Consider the following 20955-nt stretch of genomic DNA (forward strand, 5'->3'; position numbering starts at 1 on the left):
GCAAGAATGTACAAAGACAGGAAGCAAGATCAATTCTCGGTGGCAGAGCATTTCTTAAGGACTTGTTAAAAAAATGGGATCAGTACATCTGAGGAAAAGATATTAGAAATGGTCATGACTGTTCAAATAGAATGTAACTTACAAATAGCTTTTAAATGGATGTTTGGCACTGGAATACATACCAGCTGCAGAAGAGGGTCTACGAGGAGTGGGTGGAGGTGGTCGGGAGGGCCTGGGAGGCCTAGCAGGTTTAAAGACCCCATTTGTGAGTAACGGAGAATCACTGTCATTAACAGACTTGCTTTCACTGGATCCTGCAACCTCATAGCTTTCAAGGCCATTTGCATTAGCCCTTTGTGGGGGAAAAACAGAAATAAGAATTCTTAGGAATTTGTAGAAGATATTAGAACTGAAAAGTTAAACTATTATGGCTTTAAATAGAGGAAATTCTGAAAATCTTATAGATTATAAACATATTATACAAAACAAACAGTTTTTGTACAATATGTTTACATATTTGTTATAGCAATAAACCTCTTCACAATCCAGACATACAACTATACAGAATTTAAGTTGGTTGCAATATATCTAACAGGAAGCACTTGTAGAGGAGTTAAAACAGAGGTAAAGAAAAGCAAGAGGCCATGTTTGGAAGGATGGACTAGGAATACTGGAAACAGCAGAACAGATGGGGATTGGAAATCTGTATAAAATTCTCAGTTTTGCTTTCAAAACTTTTTTTTTAATTAAACGATTTTCACACCAGTGTGAACACATCTTATAAAAATCACAGTTTTGTACTAGGATACTGATGAGATTTTTCAGCATAACCTTAATAAATAAAGTAATCCATCATCAGAGGAAATACTTATGAATTAAACACATGAGTTTATGTAAAGGGAAATTAATACATGGAAAGCACAATTTAGAGTTATTTTCAGTATTTGCAGGTTACACTTATATAATATTTGTATTTCTCTAGTGCCATTTTATAGATCTAAAAGATCTTAATAAAAATTAAGGAATTAACCTAACAACATTCCTGAAAAGCAGGCATTATCCCCATTTTTCAGACTGTTTAATACACAGTGCCTAAATTTATCAAAACAAACAAAAAACTTCTGTTAACTTAGAGTTAAGGTTGCTAAGTGCAATTCAAGAGAGGATACACTGGAAACACTTGTTTAACAATATTAAAATAGTAGGGAAATCACAAGCTAAGATTATGTAAAACAATCCTGACACTAAATGTCACATTTTTGCTATATCAGAGAAATTTACTTGTAAATATAGCCTCTGTAATAAACCAAACTAACTGCACTCCTTTTAAAAAACCAATGTAATTTCCTTGACAATGGATTGCTGAGGGGTTTGGAAAAGGAAATAAGAACTTCATTTCCAAAGGGATCACATGACAATTCTATAATCCAACTGAATTGCCATAGATTTTTAGATAGTGTTTGTGCCCCCTTCTGATACAAGGATCTTCCCAAGGTACTAACAATTCATGAAGCTCCTTCCATCAGAAATGGAAAAAACATTAACGAGGAAGCATTAGAGAAAGCCACAAAGTACTCAAAAGAATTTGTAATGTGTTCCTACTGGCTGCTTTAATTTGAAACCTTTCTTTGTTATGGGTAACAATATGGCATTGCTTTTTTAATGTTTGAACTGTAAAGTTCTGTTAAACCTTAAGACGACACAAATTTTTAAGATATATTGGCCATCATACCAACTGGTCATCACGCTGATTTGACAACTATTATGTGATGACATCCCTGCATAACCTCCAACAAATGAGACTATTTACAAAAACAGAAATTAAGGGGAATTGGTTTATAACAATCACAACAGCGAGTTAAAATACACATATATAAATATAAAAACTATGTTGAAAGTATGTGGAGGTTGCAAGTCAAGCACTGAAAGTTAGTAAATGCCAGAAAAATTAATGCCATCTGTACAACTTTAATTTGGCCCCTTATGTATATGCTGGGGAGAAGTCAGTCCTCCTGGTTTCCAGGACAGTGCTCTGAACACAAGAGACCACACTTTCTATCTTGAACTGCAGCTCTGTGCCTATCATGTCGGAGACTGAATGGACCTTGGCAACACGCTCAGAACATACTGCATTTAAGACCTCCATGGGATTGGACCTAGGGTGACCAGACAGCAAGTGTGAAAAATCGGGACGGGAGGGGGGGTGTAATAGGAGCCTATATAAGAAAAAGACCCAAAAATTGGGATTGTCCCTATAAAATCGGGACATCTAGTCACCCTAACTGGACCATTCTCAATGCACATAGAGTGTTTGAAGATTTTAGCAACAAGCTCTTTAAAGTCTATACTTAGCATGTACACATTTCAAATCGTCAGAGGCTTATAATTCGGATGTATCTGGGTGGTTTTTCACAGGGACAGCAAAGGCACTTCTCCCTGGCACAGTCCCTGTGCCAAATTTCAAGTGCTTGCTCTAAAGCACTGAGGCACTTGTGCTCTTCAGAAAAATGGGTAGAAAAACATAACAGGGGCTAAATTACCTATTTTTTCTTAATCTTAATTTTGGAAATGGTTGAACTGTTTTTCTCAAACTTTCTAAAAAAATTCAGCCTGAGGCAGAAACCAAGCATAGAAAATTTCAGCCTGAATTATTCAAATCTGACAAAATTACAAGCAACTGAAAACAGGGACTTATGGAAAAAGTTTGACAACTTTAACTGCAGGCTTCACTGCCTCTACCTATCATGGATTTTCAAAAACTTTTACATAAGTCATAATTCAGATATAAATGACTCAATAACTGAAGACCTTTTTTGTACCAGATATTAGAATCGCTGCTATATAAACTAATCAGACCCAACACTTCTGAAAATAAAATTCTGTAAATGTAGATTGTTCATTGACCAGTATGGATGGCTCAGAATAAGTTTTACAGTGGACCACTACTTGCAATCTCATCTAGGGAATCATAACCAAGTATCTCTATAATAAACATACTATTTGCAACTTGGAATTTTTTATTCAAAAAAAAAAAGAAAGAGGCTAGGAACCCAAGTTGTATTTCATAAGATATGTGGAATCAAGCCTAATTACATACATGTTTGACCTAAGTATACAGCACTACTTTTGCTCTGTATCAGGGACAGTGCTCATGATAATTTAAGTTACTATGCCTTATTGCCCCCAAAGAATTTAAAAATAAGTGACTATTTGATCATGTGCTAATCAACAGTGATCTGAAATTTACTAGAGTTAAAGCCTAGTTTTCACTCAGTCCCAGAACACATTACTCTGGTTTTGAACATTAAGGTCAAGAGCATTATATTTTATCCTCTTGCATACATTATCAAAATCAGCCTGGGATGGGGGGGTACGATGTATAAAAAGATGTTATTTGATATATAAGAACACCTACGCTACCCACACATTCTGAATCAGTTCATTATATAAGCAACACCCAGGCTGTCCCAAGATAAACCCTCACTGAGCATCATATAATTGTAGCTGGTATGGAGATTGTTTAAGTAATTCAGATGCTCATATATTTGATAAAAGCAGCTCTCAGAGGGCAGAGAGGTCCTTCTGTTTGGAGGCATACAGAACATATTGCCTCAGCAGCAGAGATGGCTTTCAACATGTGATAGGATGAAACATAGCCTTGGTACCTAAGAAGGAAAACATCCCCTTTACGCATCCAACTGGTTCAAAATGCAGTAGCTTGTCTACTGAACACACAGTCAATTTCAACGTTTCAGTTCTTTGTCTTCAGAGCCCTCACAGAACTGGCCCCAGATGTTGAAAGAGATGGTTTCAATAAGATCAAGACCTCCTATAAGAACTGTATTGTATTGGAACAATGGACACACTTGTTTCAATTTAATCTAAATCAATTAGGAGCAGGATTAAACGAAACCAAAATAAACATTTCTAAACCATATTAAGAATATCAACACATGAGTTTGCACTGATTTAACTAAACCACCTTATTTAACCAGAGCAGGTCTGTGTATGGATAAGGCCCAAGACCTGGGAGAAGGAAGAACTGGCCAAATCAGTTACACAGGCACAGCCTTGTGAACTCACAGCCATTAATCTCAGCAAGGTCTGGGATTCATTCAATCATTAAGTACTTATCAGTTTAACAATACAAGGCAGCAGAAGGAAACCTGTTTTTTTTTTTTTTTTTTTTTTTGGAGGGGGCTTGTAACTCAGGAACCTCTTGGTCAAATGAAGACAAATTTGTATCACTAATAAGAACATAAAAAGAAAAGGAATACTGCACCTTAGAGACGAACAAATTTATTTGAGAATAAGCTTTCGTTAGCTGTAAATTTTAGAAATAGTGGCTATTTTTTTCGGGATTTGTCTCTGCAACCCCTAGCTCGAATGACCTCAAATTTGGACTACTAACCTTACCCCGCAGTCTCCCACGGTGCGCCTAACTTCAAAGGAATCCAATTGAGCATATTGATTTTAGAGTACTTAGAAAGGTTGACCTTTAAACAAAAGTCATAATGCAAGCTTAAGTATAATGACGATGCTGCACGGCTATAATAATCTAAAAGCAGCACATGAACAACTCAGGCAAGAAAAACTCCTACCTTATGTCGCTTCTTGCTCTGGAACCATCGTTCTGCGTGGGACCTTAAACACCAGAAAAAGAAAGGCAATGAACTTATTTAGTGTAGATTTCAAGGTAGAAAATATTCAACACTCAAATTCATTTCTAATGTTGAGGTTAAATGAAGAGCACCTTCCCATTTGTGAAAGCTTCTTTCACACAAATCTATGTACCAGTCACATTTTAAGCTATTAGTACTGAGGAGCACAAGAAAAGAGCAATCTATTCTTTCCCCTCAAAGGTGTAACACAGATTCTGAATATTATTCAGCTACTGTGTGATACTGCCAATTGCACAAGTTCATCAATCATGAGAAATCACTTTTGTTTCCTATCCCCATGACAGATTCAAGCAACCTTCCACCGCCAAACTCCACCTTGCAGAGCTATTTTTAATGTCCTTCTCTCCCTGCTCTCCAGGTGGCAGGATAAGACAGCAGAAAGAAAGCTGAACTTCTGGAATTTTTCCTTCCTCTGCTTCATGGATTCCTCCCTTGGTGACAACAGGTGTTGGGTTGGTTCCTGCTGCTTTGCTGGGCCACCTCTCTGGTGCTCTCTTAACCTGGGCACTTTCCCCATTGCTCTGTAGGTTACTCAGAGAGAAGAACAGAGGAACCATTGAGAGCTTTAGCAGTTGGCTACTCTCCAAGCAGAACAGCAGTTCCTGGTGGCCTCAAACAGAACTGTAGCATATCAGTCTAAACTCCAGAGTTTCTTGTAGCTCCTCATGCAACTGCCTTGTACAAATCTGGCCCCAAAGCACAGCACTTGTGATACTGTGAGTTGGCAGTACTGATTGCACATTAGCCTATGTCTGGCTTCCACAGAGAAATATAAAGTTAACCAAATGCTCAGATATCACTATGATAGGGACAATATAAAAAAAGAAATCTAGGCAGAAATAAGCACATATGTAAAATAATATATTAATTTAATCAGATCAAGAAAGCAAGCAATTGTAATTCCAAGAACAGAAAAAACACGACGTTATATATAGAATATTGCAAGTACTTCCCACAACTACATATATATCTATTCCCTTAGAGTGCATAATAAGAATGTATTGGTTACTTTTCCTCCTCTCAAATAATGGCCCTTCATATTTATGTTTTTATCTTGTTAGTTTCCAATAATATCTGTATTTAAACAAGAGTTTGTTCCTCTACAGCCTTGCTCTTCCTCGTTGATCCTGCAGTGAAGTTATAACACTGAATGTGTAACTTCTTAAGTCACCTGTAGGTCTATGGATTGGGAGCTAAGCAGAGGACGACTATTTTTCTTGAAGGATCAGTAGGGGGAGAACTTTTATTCAAGGAAGATCCAAAATAATAGTGTAACTTGATGCCTGTGGGGAGCAGGTGGGAAGTCAAACCAGGGACCTGAGCCTCCACTGCCTGAGATAAAAGACCTGGGTCTGTTAGCTCAAGGCCCTTAGTGCACTCAGAAAATCTATATGCATGGTCCAGCTACTAGAGGGGGACAGAGCACCACAGTCTGTAAACCTGGGTTACAACAGTAAGGAGAAGACAAAGATACTATGCATTTTCATTTTTAAAACATTTTTTTTTTTAAAGTTAGAGGTCCTTAAAGAATCTCATTAATCAATCAACAAAGTAAAGCACGTTAGACATTTGTTTCCTTCTTTCTCCCCCCAGCAAGCCTTTAAGAATAGGATAGCTGACGTCTGCCAACAACATGACGTGACTTTCTAAAACATTGGAAAGAATCCTTGATTTTATACTTGACTTATCTAAAAAGAATGAATAGTTAATGCACTGTCTCAATGAAAGCAAAAGTTTGTTTACTCTAATTTGAAGAAAAAAGGAACCTAAATGAAAACTATTTCCCCTTGTTTTTTCCTACACCCCCCCTCCCCCGGCCTTCTGGTTAAACTTGGATTTATGCTGGAAGTGGCCCACCTTGATTGTCATGCACATTGTGGGGAGAGTGGTCAGTTTGGATGAGCTATTGCCAGCAGGAGAGTGAGCTTGTGTGTGTGTGTGGTGGGGGGGGGGTGAGAAAACCTGGATTTGTGCTGGAAATGGCCCACCTTGATTTTCATGCACGTTGTAAGGAGAGAGTGGTCACTTTGGATAGGCTATTACCAGCAGGAGAGTGAGTTTGTGTGTGTGGCTTTTGGAGGGGGGTGAGAGAACCTGGATTTCTGCAGGAAATGGCCCACCTTGATTATCATACACATTGTGAAGAGAGTGGTCACTTTGGATGGGCTATTACCAGCAAGAGAGTGAGTTTGTCTGTGGGGGGGCGGAGGGTGAGAAAACCTGGAAATGTGCTGGAAATGGCCCATCTTGATGATCACTTTAGATAAGCTATTACCAGCAGGAGAGTGGGGTGGGAGGAGGTATTGTTTCATGGTGTCTATGTATATAATAATGTCTTTGCAATTTCCACAGTATGCATCCGATGAAGTGAGCTGTAGCTCACGAAAGCTCATGCTCAAATAAATTGGTTAGTCTCTAAGGTGCCACAAGTACTCCTTTTCTTTTTGCGAATACAGACTAACACGGCTGTTACTCTGAAACCTGTCATTATGCAAGGCACTGCATTTAGCCGTATGGAGTGGAAATCTATCAACTGCATGAAAAAACTTGTACAGATACAGACAGACATCATCTTCCTTTCCAAATGCAAACAGATGGACATCATACCAAAAGGACTGAAGGTAAAAAATCCATTACAATCTACATACCACACAGAGTATGCTGACAGCTTGTGCCACACGCTCTCAAAGAAACTGCGGAACCACCTGATCAACATCCTCTACAGCAAACAGGGAAAGATTAAGAATGAGCTCTCAAAACTGGATACTCTCATAAAAAACCAACCTTCCACACAAACTTCCTCGTGGCTGGATTTTACTAAAACTAGACAAGCCATTTACAACGCACACTTTGCTTCTCTACAAAAGAAAAAGGACACTAAACTTTCTAAACTACTACATGCTACAAGGGGCCACAGCAATGGTTCCCTCAACCCACCCAGCAATATTGTTAACCTATCCAACTATACTCTCAGGACAGCTGCTTCTGCTGGGCTATCTCGGGGCCTCTCCTTCTGCCCCTCCACCCCCACGAACATGATACAGTTCTGTGGTGACCCAGAATCCTATTTTCGACGTCTCCGACTCAAGGAATATTTCCAAAATACCTCTGAACAACATACTAATCCACAGAGGCCTCCTGACCAACATTACAAAAAGAAGGATTCCAGGTGGACTCCTCCTGAAGGTCGAAACAGCAGACTGGACTTCTACATAGAGTGCTTCCGCCGACGTGCACGGGCTGAAATTGTGGAAAAGCAGCATCACTTGCCCCATAACCTCAGCCGTGCGGAACACAATGCCATCCACAGCCTCAGAAACAACTCTGACATCATAATCAAAAAGGCTGACAAAGGAGGTGCTGTTGTCATCATGAATAGGTCGGAATGTGAACAAGAGGCTGCTCGGCAGCTCTCCAACACCACTTTCTACAAGCCATTACCCTCTGATCCCACTGAGAGTTACCAAAAGCAACTACAGCATTTGCTCAAGAAACTTCCTGAAAAAGCACAAGATCAAATCCACACAGACACACCCCTGGAACCCCGACCTGGGATATTCTATGTACTACCCAAGATCCATAAACTTGGAAATCCTGGGCGCCCCATCATCTCAGGCATTGGCACCCTGACAGCAGGATTGTCTGGCTATGTAGACTCCCTCCTCAGGCCCTACGCTACCAGCACTCCCAGCTACCTTTGAGACACCACTGACTTCCTGAGGAAACTACAATCCATCGGTGATCTTCCTGATAACACCATCCTGGCCACTATGGATGTAGAAGCCCTCTACACCAACATTCCACACAAAGATGGACTACAAGCCGTCAAGAACACTATCCCCGATAATGTCACGGCTAACCTGGTGGCTGAACTTTGTGACTTTGTCCTTACCCATAACTATTTTACATTTGGGGACAATGTATACCTTCAGATCAGCGGCACTGCTATGGGTACCCGCATGGCCCCAGAGTATGCCAACATTTTTATGGCTGACTTAGGGGACGAGAGCTGAGGAAGCGTTGTTCTAATGCCCCTACTCTACTTGCGCTATATTGATGACATCTTCCTCATCTGGACCCATGGAAAAGAAGCCCTTGAGGATTTCAACAATTTTCATCCCACCATCAACCTCAGCCTGGTCCAGTCCACACAAGAGATCCACTTCCTGGACACTACAGTGCTAATAAACGATGGTCATATAAACACCACCCTATACCGGAAATCTACTGACCGCTATTCCTACCTACATGCCTCCAGCTTTCACCCTGACCACACCACACGATCCATTGTCTACAGCCAAGCTCTACGATACAACCGCATTTGCTCCAACCCCTCAGACAGAGACAAACACCTACAAGATCTCTATCAAGCGTTCTTACAACTACAATAGCCACCTGCTGAAGTGAAGAAACAGATTGACAGAGCCAGAAGAGTACCCAGAAGTCACCTCCTCCAGGACAGGCCCAACAAAGAAAATAACAGAACGCCACTAGCCATCACCTTCAGCCCCCAACTAAAACCCCTCCAACGCATTATTAAGGATCTACAACCTATCCTGAAGGATGACCCAACACTCTCACAAATCTTGGGAGACAGGCCAGTCCTTGCCTACAGACAGCCCCCAAACCTGAAGCAAATACTCACCAACAACCATACACCACACAACAGAACCACTAACCCAGGAACCTATCCTTGCAACAAAGCCCGTTGCCAACTGTGCCCACATATCTATTCAGGGGACACCATCACAGGGCCTAATAACATCTATCAGAGGCTCGTTCACCTGCATATCCACCAATGTGATATATGCCATCATGTGCCAGCAATGCCCCTCTGCCATGTACATTGGTCAAACTGGACAGTCTCTACGTAAAAGAATAAATGGACACAAATCAGATGTCAAGAATTATAACATTCATAAGCCAGTCAGAGAACACTTCAATCTCTCTGGTCACGCAATCAGAGACATGAAGGTCGCTATCTTACAACAAAAAAAACTTCAAATCCAGAGTCCAGCGAGAAACTGCTGAATTGGAATTCATTTGCAAATTAATAGTATCCAATTTAGGCTTAAATAGAGACTGGGAGTGGCTAAGTCATTATGCAAGGTAGCCTATTTCCCCTTCTTTTTTCCTACCCCCCCTCCCCCGGCCTTCTGGTTAAACTTGGATTTATGCTGGAAGTGGCCCACCTTGATTGTCATGTACATTGTGGGGAGAGTGGTCAGTTTGGATGAGCTATTGCCAGCAGGAGAGTGAGCTTGTGTGTGTGTGTGTGTGGGGGGGGGGGGTGTTGAGAAAACCTGGATTTGTGCTGGAAATGGCCCACCTTGATTTTCATGCACATTGTAAGGAGAGAGTGGTCACTTTGGATAGGCTATTACCAGCAGGAGAGAGAGTTTGTGTGTGTGGCTTTTGGAGGGGGGTGAGGGGGTGAGAGAACCTGGATTTCTGCAGGAAATGGCCCACCTTGATTATCATACACATTGTGAAGAGAGTGGTCACTTTGGATGGGCTATTACCAGCAAGAGAGTGAGTTTGTCTGTGGGGGGGCGGAGGGTGAGAAAACCTGGATTTGTGCTGGAAATGGCCCATCTTGATGATCACTTTAGATAAGCTATTACCAGCAGGAGAGTGGGGTGGGAGGAGGTATTGTTTCATGGTGTCTGTGTATATAATAATGTCTTCTGCAATTTCCACAGTATGCATCCGATGAAGTGAGCTGTAGCTCACGAAAGCTCATGCTCAAATAAATTGGTTAGTCTCTAAGGTGCCACAAATACTCCTTTTCTTTTTGCGAATACAGACTAACACGGCTGTTACTCTAAAACTATAATGAAGATTCTCTATCAAGAAATTCATTTCAATTAATCTATTTCACACATTACCAAGGCACAACTGTGAAGAACACCACAAAGTAGTAAGGAGCAATAACCGGAAGGAATAGCTGCCAAAAACAAGGAGGAAAATTAATGTTAATGGCACCTATTTTTAAATGTATTTTTTTTGCTGAGTCATGAAAAGGCATGAAATCTCAAGAAGCATTGAGACCCATTGTTTCCTCTTGTCTTCACTGTTCTAAATCTGGCTCTAAGTTTTCTTAGGAAAGCAGAAATCTCTTTCAGAATTAAGAATTCAGCATTAGTCTCATTACTTTGGTAGAATGAGCCAGCTAAGTCAGTTTTATACAGCCCTACATAAAAAATTTAGAGTCACCAAGTTAGTCAAGGTGGACTTGACATTAGAAGACTGTTTTGGCTGATCTACTCCGATGCTATGATACAGATAATGTTTGTACAGTGAAGACCTAACTCTGATAAAGGACTCACAAGTGGCATCATGGGCTTCATGTTTACTGATTACTGTAACAAACATGCTCCACTTAAAAGTATAATGATTTTTTTTGTTGTTGACCTCTAGCCCTGCAAACTGAGCCTGGGTTATCCAGCTTATACAGCAATAAAATTTAACACCTGTGCAGTCCATTGTACTACTGACATTGGTGTAACTGTTTGGAACTTAACAGTTCCACTGATGAAACGTAAGATGGAAAAGATTCCAGCTCACTTAATCATAGCTGTATAGGTTCTGTAGGATTAAAGGAGTTAAAAAAAAAAAAAGAGAATTTATTTCATCACAAAAGTGAGAAGATCTGAATCTAAATACACACAGGAAGTAGATCTGCAGAGTAAGGTGGTGTCATTTTACAGTGTCTTAGGGCAGAACCACATTTTTAAAAAGCATCAAAAATTCTGCTAACCTCCAACTCTTAAACATATTAAACACAGAGTCGGCAGCACAGGTAAAATTTTTGAACATTTTACTTCATAGTTGCCCAATATCAAGTTTAGTCATTTATGCTGGTACTTCAGGCTCTGTGCTGTTTCTGATATTGTTCCTAGGCGTTTTAAAATAAAAATTAATCTCCCTGTCTAATTTTTCCTCTTTCCATTTACAAGCATACATTTTTTAATTTAGTGAGTGAATTCAGTGCTCAGGAAAGGGAGAAACTAGAAGCACAAGCTCAAACCAAATGCAGTACAGAAAGAGGCGTGCAAGTTTTCCTTCCTAATTCTATCAACATACCTAGACCATGCACTGCAAATCCCATGCAATTCCAGTCCTTGTCCTTTCTTTAGAAGAAATTCTCATCTGGGCAAGCTATGTGATAACGTGTGTGACACGGTGCGGCCCATAAGGCTTTAGGGAAATATGCTTATGAATGTATATATGACACAACTGGAATATGTTTTATGCTACATATGCCATGTAACATGTCTCTGTAAAGGTTATGATCTACTGAATCTATTCATCCTATTTGTATGCATGTATCATCTTTGTATTTGAAGTTATGAATATTGGCTGTGTACTTGCTTGATTTTTAAGTAGCCTTTGTAAAGCATTTGGTCAGCTTCTTGAGAAAGGAATGTGCAAATTAAGTGCCCAATCAAGAAGCACTTAACGCACAATGGATCTTGGAAGATTCCAATCCACAAAAGAAGTCTACATGAGGACATTCAAGGTAGCATGCAAACAATGGCTGCTGCCGGTAAAAACTGAGTAATGCATGGACATGTGACTTGCCTAGGTGACTCCAAAACTCCAACTTGGAGCTGGACTTTGCATAGGAGGGAGTCTCCATCCACAACAGAAAGTCTATTTAAGCCTGTGAGAGGCCCTTCCATTTTGTCTTCAGCTGGCTCAAGAGAGATCCTTTGGGGTGGAGAGGCTACCTGAAAGAAACTGGAACAAAGGTCAGGAACTACAGGGGGTGTGAGTGATTGCTAGACCCAGACTAGAAGGAGACTAGTCTGTAAAAGGAAGTTTACTGGAACACCTCTGAGTGTGAGGTTTTATCTGTATTCAGGTTTCAGAGTAGCAGTTGCGTTAGTCTGTATCCGCAAAAAGGAGTACTTGTGGCACCTTAGAGACTAACAAATTTATTAATGCTCAAATAAATTTGTTACTCTCTAAGGTGCCACAAGTACTCCTTTTCTTTTTATCTGTATTCAGTTTTCTTACTGTATTAGACATAGATTTGCATGTTCTATTTTATTTTGCTTGGTAATTCACTCTGTTCTATCTGTTACTACTTGGAACCACTTAAATCATACTTTCTGTATTTAATAAAAATCACTTTTTACTTATTAATTAACCCAGAGTATGCATTAAAACCTGGAGGGGCAAACAGCTGTACATCTCTCTCTCTCTCTGTGTTATAGATGGTGAACAATTTATGAGTTTACCCTGTATAAGCTTTAAAGCTTATACAGGGTAAAACAGATTTATTTGGGGATTGGACCCCACTGGGAGTTGAGCATCTGAGTGTTAAAGACAGGAACACTTTTAAAGCTTCTTTCAGTTTAAGCCTACAGCTGTTAGGGGACATGGTTCAGACCTGGGTCTGGGTTTGCAGCAGGCTAGCGGGCCTGGCTCAAACCAGGCAGGGCACTGAAGTCCCAAGCTGGGAGGGCAGGGAAAGCAGGGGCAGAAGTAGTCTTGGCACATCAATTGGCAGCCCCCAGGGGGTTTCTGTGATCCAACCCATCACAACATGATAACATGATAAATAGGGGGAGGGATGATACCAACAAAAAACAACTTATTTTCACTTGTGACCAGGGAGTCAGGTTTGAGCACAGACGTCTTCAGAAGTAGTAAGTAAACATAAAAGGCTAATATGCTAATTCTCTCTCTGATTTCTTATGATATTTAAATGACACTTGAAATTAACATGACATTTATTGTTCACCTCCTTTTGGTTTTGCAGTAACAGCATCATATGAATTGCCAAGCTTGCAAATTGCCAATGATCCACCTAATCTGGTGCATCATCTCCGACAGCAGCCAATATTGGACTCCTCTGAAGAAAGGATAAACCTTTCACAATGCCCCTTGTCCTGCTCTACAGGAGAAATTTTTATCTTATTGCTGTCAACCATCAGTGCTGAGAACCCCTATTTTTATTGTAGCGTAACTGCAAATGCTGCTCTTATTCTTCAAGGTTTTTAATCTTAAAAATATTGTATTAAGCTATTTGCCACTGAAGAGGTCAGCAAAACATTGGGAATGCAATTTGTGCTCCCTCTTCTGGCTTTTTAGCAAGCAGCAATTATAGATTCTTCATGAACAGCAGCTCTTGTTTCGAATAATCAGTGACAAAAGTGGTGGACTTTAAAGTACTCTATTTGATTTAGGGCTTGTCTACACAGTGGGGTAATGCAGACTATGGGGTTCTGATTTCTAAAGTGGAATGTACTGTGCATTAATTGATCCATGTAGACCCTACTGGCGTGCACTAATGGTTCCCTAGTGCTCTTTAACATCGTCCTGTTTGAAACCAGCAAGGTCTACACAGACCAATTAATACACAGTATGTTAGTATGCTTTAGAAATCATACCCCCGTAGTCAGCATTACCCCATGGTGTAGACAAGCCCTTCGAAACCGAAAGACTTTTAAACAAGACTACCATAACCCTGAGGTACAATTTAAAAGTTGTCTCTCCCTGACGAATCCAAAAGGCCACACCCTGTGTTCTGCAGCACTGTACATCATGGCAACTTTAGGTAAATTAAAAGAAAAAGTATGATTAGAAATGAAATATGAAAGTGAGTAATTCAGTAATTACAGTATTCCTTTTATTTTGCTATTAAATTCAGATTTTGCATTACTCCTATGTTTTCAAATGCCACAGATTTACGTACTGATGATGTACAACTACGTTGAAGACTATGTCAGTTAGGAAAGCTGGTGGTTTTGACAGCTGGATAGACGTATTTTGACATCAAGGAAGGCATGGAAGATAGTTTGGGATTGAGATATAAAGTAGCATGGTCCAGAGAATAGGTGCCCAGTATTATTGGTACTGCACTAATATCTACGAGCCCCAGTCATGGACCAGGACTCCAGGTCACTATGCACTGAACACACACACAGAACTTAGGATGAAAGTAAAACACATGGAGGGGCCCTTGCGTTAGAGGTAGGGACCAAAAGATTTGCAAAACCTCCATTATAATATATTTGTGGCTCCTTCTTGAAGAGCTGGGCGAACTATGTAAAAGCACTTTCAAAACTGGGACTCTGAAAATTCAGGATGTGAGACTACTGCCCACAATGGAGTCTCCTCAGAATTACATTAAGGCAGTTTAGGTCATAGTATGAATATTGCTACACTGATTTCATTATTCAAGCTTCTAGATTATGTTCTGGTAGAAAGAGCATACTTGAAAGTGCTCATCTGAATACTGGAATATGCTGTTAGTTCAAAGTGCAGAGTGTAAAAAAGTTAATGATTAATGCAGTTAATCTGCAGATTATCAGAGATTATCAGATGCAGTACACAGCAGCTCCAACTCAAAGTACTGTGTCAGCTGCTCATACTTTAAGATCCATAAAAAAAAAAAAAAGAGAACCACAGGGAAAGACAGACATGGGTAAAATACAGTTAAATGACAAGAAGAGAGCAACTCCAGACACCCAAACAGCTGACTTTATAATCTACAGATAAATAAAAAGCTTTGCAAGGAAATAAGAAACCCAAAGTGCCTAAATGGTAGGCTCCTAGGAAAAAAACATTTCATTTACTGATATTCTACAAACATGCAGACACGAGCTGCATAATAAAGTAACTAGCACACTTGGCTATGAGTCTGTAATAATCTGTTCAGCTTTAAAAAAATGAAACAAAGAACAAAATTCAGAAAACTGTGAATGAAACAGATGACACAAAGAAAGGAAAGTCAGACTGAACATTGGAATGAATCTTGAAATAAAATATTTTGAAGTCCCATCACTCCTTTTATTCAGTTATTTTATGGATCACAAATTCAAACTTCAAAAGAAACAAAGGTTAATGGAAGAGTTTAGTCTTTACAAGAGTGCAATATAAGTATTTATTATCAATAAAATGTTGTAAATTATTATAAATAAAATGTTGTACTATCTTCCAGTAAACAGCTTTAGATAAGCAGAGACTACACACCCTATAATACTTAAATAAACACTCACTTCTTATAGTCATGGCATCACCATTAGTTAGGAGCTCAGGATCTACCTGCATCCCATCCAGACAAACAGACAAGTCTCCTATCACCTCTGCTGGTTCTCGGTAACCAACAAGCTGCAATGTCACAACCACTTGCTCAACTAGAAAAGAAAAGTACAGAAAAATTAGAAGCTTCCCTTTATGTTAACATATTATTACATTTTATTAAAGAAATTATCATAAATCCAAAGGAAAGTATTATAAAATAGAACAGTTCTGAATCCCCATAGGAATAATGTTAATAATATTTATGCTTTTTGCAAACAATCCTCCCAAACCTCCTGTAAGTAGGCATTATTCCCTTAAAGACGGGGAGACTGAGGCAGAACTGTGAAGTGGCTTGACCACAGAAAGAACCAGAATTAGAGCAGGAGTCAGAATTCTGGAGTTTCTGGCTGTCTTGTGTTTAGACCACTGGACCACATCTCTCAAACAACTCCTAGAGCTGACCTCCAAAACACCTTTAAGAACCAGAATTCATAATATTCCTCATTAAGTGCATATACAGACAAGAATATTTATCCAGTCATTGAAAAAATGTACATTTAAAAACATGAAGCTTTTATCTTGTATTTACTTTTACAGGCTAAGCCTCTGCATCTGGTCACAATGGAACACAGTTTAGGATAAATATCTTTGCAATATCACAACAGAATATCTGATGCTACATAGAGCAAGAATCCCCAAGTTAACTTTCTTCCAACTTTAGCAGTGGAATCACACACCTGTCTGGGCATTGGCCTGTTCTGCACTGTTACACGGATACCAATAAGTCCTGCAATTACAGTACAGACATTTGAAAAACCCCAAACAAATAACTCTTTGGAAGGCCAAAACAAAATGGAGCCAATGCAAAGGTATGTGCAATAGTAATGTGGATTCTCTGAGGAGGGTTTTTGTAATACAGTATTCAATGTGCTTCTCTTTCCAAACAACGTGGGAGGTGCACATATTCAGCTACATAAGATATTTGAATCTTCTGAAATGATATAGCATCTAATCAATTTAAACAAAAAAGCAAGCAAGCAAACAAAAACATCCTTCACATGCATATTTCTGTGTCTGGTACGACTCAGACAATGTTTAACTTTAAAATAATTCTTTTCTGATCTTCAGTTTGATTTTTCACTCCCACATTCCACCTCTTACTCCACACCAGTGAGGTGTAAAATACCATGTTTGTAATATCACTATAAAAAAACAGTGTATTATAAGTAAGACTACACTGCATGATCAGCCAGAATGAAATAAATTGCGAGAGAAAGCCCTTAAATAGAATCAGTAAACAAAAAAGAGAAGATATACTTTAGATAAATTGTCACATTATTGTTTGGAACTCCTGAAAGGGTTAAACACAGCACCTTTAACTACCATATAATGCAAGTCTGGAAAATTTCACACAAATAAATAAGGTAAATTTTTTTAGTTACATACTTACGTTTCATATTGTTTGATTTCAATGTCTCATGAACCTCCAGAGTAGCACTACCCAGTAGAATATCAGACTTTAATGTCTGATGGCTCCAGACTCGAAAGTTTAATGTACTGACAGGAGTGACAATTCTGTTGGAAACGTACAGAGAACAGGACAATGGTGAACACTAGGCAAAGCGTCACAAACGAACTGTGATACACATCTGCCTTCATTTAAAAAACAAAGCTTATTGAAAATAAAAATGGTAATATTTAACTGCCACACCAAACGAAGATTTTTTTAAACAACAGCTTAAAATGCATTAATTTTCTTGTTATGTGGATGACGGGAAAGCAAGATACCAGTCAAAGATAAAGAGAAATCAAAATTGTTGCTAAAACTGTCCATGCTTGGGTCAGAAAGTGGAGATGGTGTGCCTCTTAAACTCAGAAATAATCAACTTAATCACACTTGAAAATTGACTATTAACTGTTACAATTAATACCTAAAATTGCTATAACCAAAATATCAGAGAAAAATATTTGTCTATTCTCATTTGTAGTGAAACCCAAAGATCTATGACACTGGGATTTTCATAGTAGCGTCCACTCAGCCTGAGGAAGGAGGAATGATATACACGTGTTATATGTATGTATTTAAACACCTACATATAAACACATCAGTTTTGTGATGTCAAAGAGTGCATCCCTTTCCCAGCAGTCACTGGGATATTACAGCAAGGAGCACCAGTCTACCAAAGGCAGCATCAGATGATGACTGGATATCTAGCTTGTAGAATTTGGAGAAGGTATGAACAGATGAGCAGCTGGCTGCTTTACAGATTTCCTCGTATGAGGCATATGATCTTTTCAACCATAAGCTTGCCATAGCCATGAGAGAGTGATTTTGAAGATGGAGTTATGCTTTTTGCTCTGCATGCTTCTGATATACAATAGTTTAGCCACCTGGAAATGGAAGATTTTGAAGCCTTCTTTCCCTTTGGACCCCAGATGATAAAGCAACAAACAAAACCATTTGCCTTTCTGAACTGAGCTGTGCAGTGGAGATGTTACTTGAGACATCTGCAGAGCTCTCAAAGTATACCACATTCTCTCTTTGGGGTGAGATGGAGCTGGGCAGAAGGATGGAAGGACAATTTCTTGTGTTTTGTGACCCTGGAATCACTCTTTGGGAATAAAGGGCAGGGTAAGTTCTGAGTACCACTTTATCTTTATGGAAGGTGCAGTACTGAGTCGCCAGGAAAAGAACTCTCAACTCAGGTACCCCGTGAACTGACATGGTTGCTACCAAAAAGGCTACCTTAATGGTTAGAAAGTAATGACACACCTTCATGAGTGGCTCAAATGGAGGGCCTCAATTGGCACTGAGAACCAGGGTAAAATCCCTTGAAATAACTCTGTGCTCTTCTTCAAGAGGATGTAGAAGAGATGCTGCTCTCAAAAAAAGAAAAGAAGTTCAGGCACCTGGGTAAGATGCAATCTACCACCTGCCTACTGCACTCAGGATGCGAGACAATGCAGCACCTTGAGGTTTGAATTTTGGAACTGCAAGGCCTAACCTAAGTCCATCCTGAAGAGAATTGATGGACACACATCATGTAGGGGTGAGACCCTAGTCTTGGCAGCAAGGGGTAGAGCTCAAACAGGCTCTTGAATTTACTGAGTTAGTTTTCTTTCTGGAAAATAAAAGTGTGTATTTTACCTGTCATGAACAACCTTTTTGACTTAAGAATCTCCATTCAAGAATCTCCATTCCAGGCAGCTAGGCTCAGACTGTCTGGATTCAGATACATGATTGGCCCTTGTAATATCAGGTCCCATCTTGATGGAAAGAGTATGGGAAGTTTTCACGCCATGTCGAGGAGCTCAGAGAACCAAGGCCTTCTTGACCCGTACAGGGCTATCAGAACTACCAGTGCTGTGTCTCACAAAAATGCTACAGACGATCAGGAGAGGGGAGGGAAGGCCAAGAAGAGAAGACACTGAAACCTTGTGATTTAAGTGGGAGGCAAACAGATCTGTTGCTAGAAGACCAAATTCTTTTACCAGGAAATGAAATGCCTCTGGGTACACGTCCAATTCTAAATTATCTAATTTTTGCATGCTGAGCTAGTTGGCCATATGATTCTTTTTCCCTTGGATGAGAAGGAAGGGAGTGAATTGGCTGCTTCTCTCCTCTCCAAGTCATCAGGAGATAAGCTTCTCTTTGACCGGCAGTCGTCCTTGTTCTGTTATATCTGTTGATGTATAACATGGCTGAGGTGTTGCCTGTTATGATGAGCACAGGAAGGAGTCCAGATATAGGAGCAGAGACTTGACACCATATTGGATTGCCATGAACTCTCACCAGTTTATACTGTGCTCGTTCTTTTACTTGGACCACATATCTTGATCTCACATGAGCACCCCATCTCTCCAGGCCTGCATCTGTGGTGATAACTGTCCTATTGGGAACCCCAACTTGAATCTGCTTGGACTCATTCACCTTATTCACTCATTCAATTACCTGCAAATCCCACTGGGGAGAGAGACCCATCCCTCAGTGAAGGTAAGAGATAGTTCAGGGAGGGATAAGAGGAAGCTCTGTAGTGGCCTCCTGTGAGCACTGGCCCACTAAGAATGTCTTTTCAAGAAACCATTGAAGTGTATGAATGAATACATCCCTTGAGTGGTTGATGGTTTTGATAAGACTCCTCAGCTTCTCCCATCTTTCCTGCAACACAAAAACTTTGTGGAGGACATTATCTGTCTCCACTCTATGATGGGGAATCTGCTGAGACTATGTTAACTGACTCAGTCTGCAGCACCCTTATTGTCAGGATGGTGCTATCCATAACCCTAGTTCTGAATAAGGCTCAGATAAAGAATTCGTCCAGGAAGAGGATGACATGGATCCTCTCCTGGCTGAGAGCTCCTATTAACGCTACCAGCACTTCTGTAAACATGTGAGGTAAACATACTTCTGGGCTGTTGCTAAATCAAAGGACAAGGACCTGTACTGGTAGTGTTGTGCTTCAAAAACAAAATATAGGAGCATCTGTGAAACTATGAGATAGGCATTCTTCATGAAGTTCCCTTTGTTGATAGTGGCCAATACAGATTTCAAGGCCTCCATATTGAATTTTGATTTCTTCCTTGATCTACTGAGATATTTAGGGTCAAAAACTGTTGTGGCCTTCTGAAATTTTTTAGTTTTGGGGAGATGGGGGTTGGGGGGCAGGGAACTAGGCACAGTTTGGAATAAAGGCCTGATTCTATTAATTCCATTCATAGGATAATAAGAAAGGCTATCTGCATGCCCTTACTCCTCCCTCTAACTCAGGGAGAAGCCCTTAGGCCATGTGATTTTTTCTCTCTCTTTTTAGGTTGAGAGGGGCCACACTTGAAATACTGTCCACCAGCATTAGCACTTCTTGTGAAAGCATGCGGGGCACTTGAAGGGTCAGATGACATTTCATATTTTTGTCTTTAATATTGTTGACCTAATGTCCCCTGATTGTCTCAGTCCCCTCTTTCAATCATAAAACCTATGCCTGCCTGCACCTAGCTACCTGTGAAGGCCAGTATACTTAGGTGGCCACTCTTTCAGATAAAAATCTCTCCCAGTTAGAAACTACGAGTCCCTGACGACGAGAAAAATAGGCACATTTATCTCAAGTAGTGATACCAGGATAAATTTTGACTGGTGCAAGCTAAGGAACCTTCTGGCCTTATGAATGGAGGTGAGGTGGGGGAGAGGACAGAGATAAATAAAGAGTGGGCCAAGAGACCCTTTACTGCCTGCTGGTTC

At 40.0% G+C, this 20955-nt stretch overlaps 1 protein-coding gene across 2 annotated transcripts in view; it reads right to left on the reverse strand.

The window, feature by feature from the left end:
- ITCH (itchy E3 ubiquitin protein ligase) overlaps positions 1–20955 on the reverse strand; it is a 122801-nt gene that overhangs the window by 52281 nt on the left and 49565 nt on the right. For both annotated transcript variants that reach the window (XM_074970289.1, XM_074970291.1), the window contains exons 4-7: positions 17170–17294; positions 15695–15832; positions 4602–4644; positions 183–352 (exon numbers count right to left, since the gene is read on the reverse strand). In XM_074970289.1, coding sequence (XP_074826390.1) covers positions 183–352; positions 4602–4644; positions 15695–15832; positions 17170–17294 — 476 coding nt within the window. The remainder of the gene's footprint in view (positions 1–182; positions 353–4601; positions 4645–15694; positions 15833–17169; positions 17295–20955) is intronic.

Source organism: Natator depressus, chromosome 13 (assembly GCF_965152275.1).
Source record: "Natator depressus isolate rNatDep1 chromosome 13, rNatDep2.hap1, whole genome shotgun sequence".
NCBI classification, from domain to species: domain Eukaryota; kingdom Metazoa; phylum Chordata; order Testudines; family Cheloniidae; genus Natator; species Natator depressus.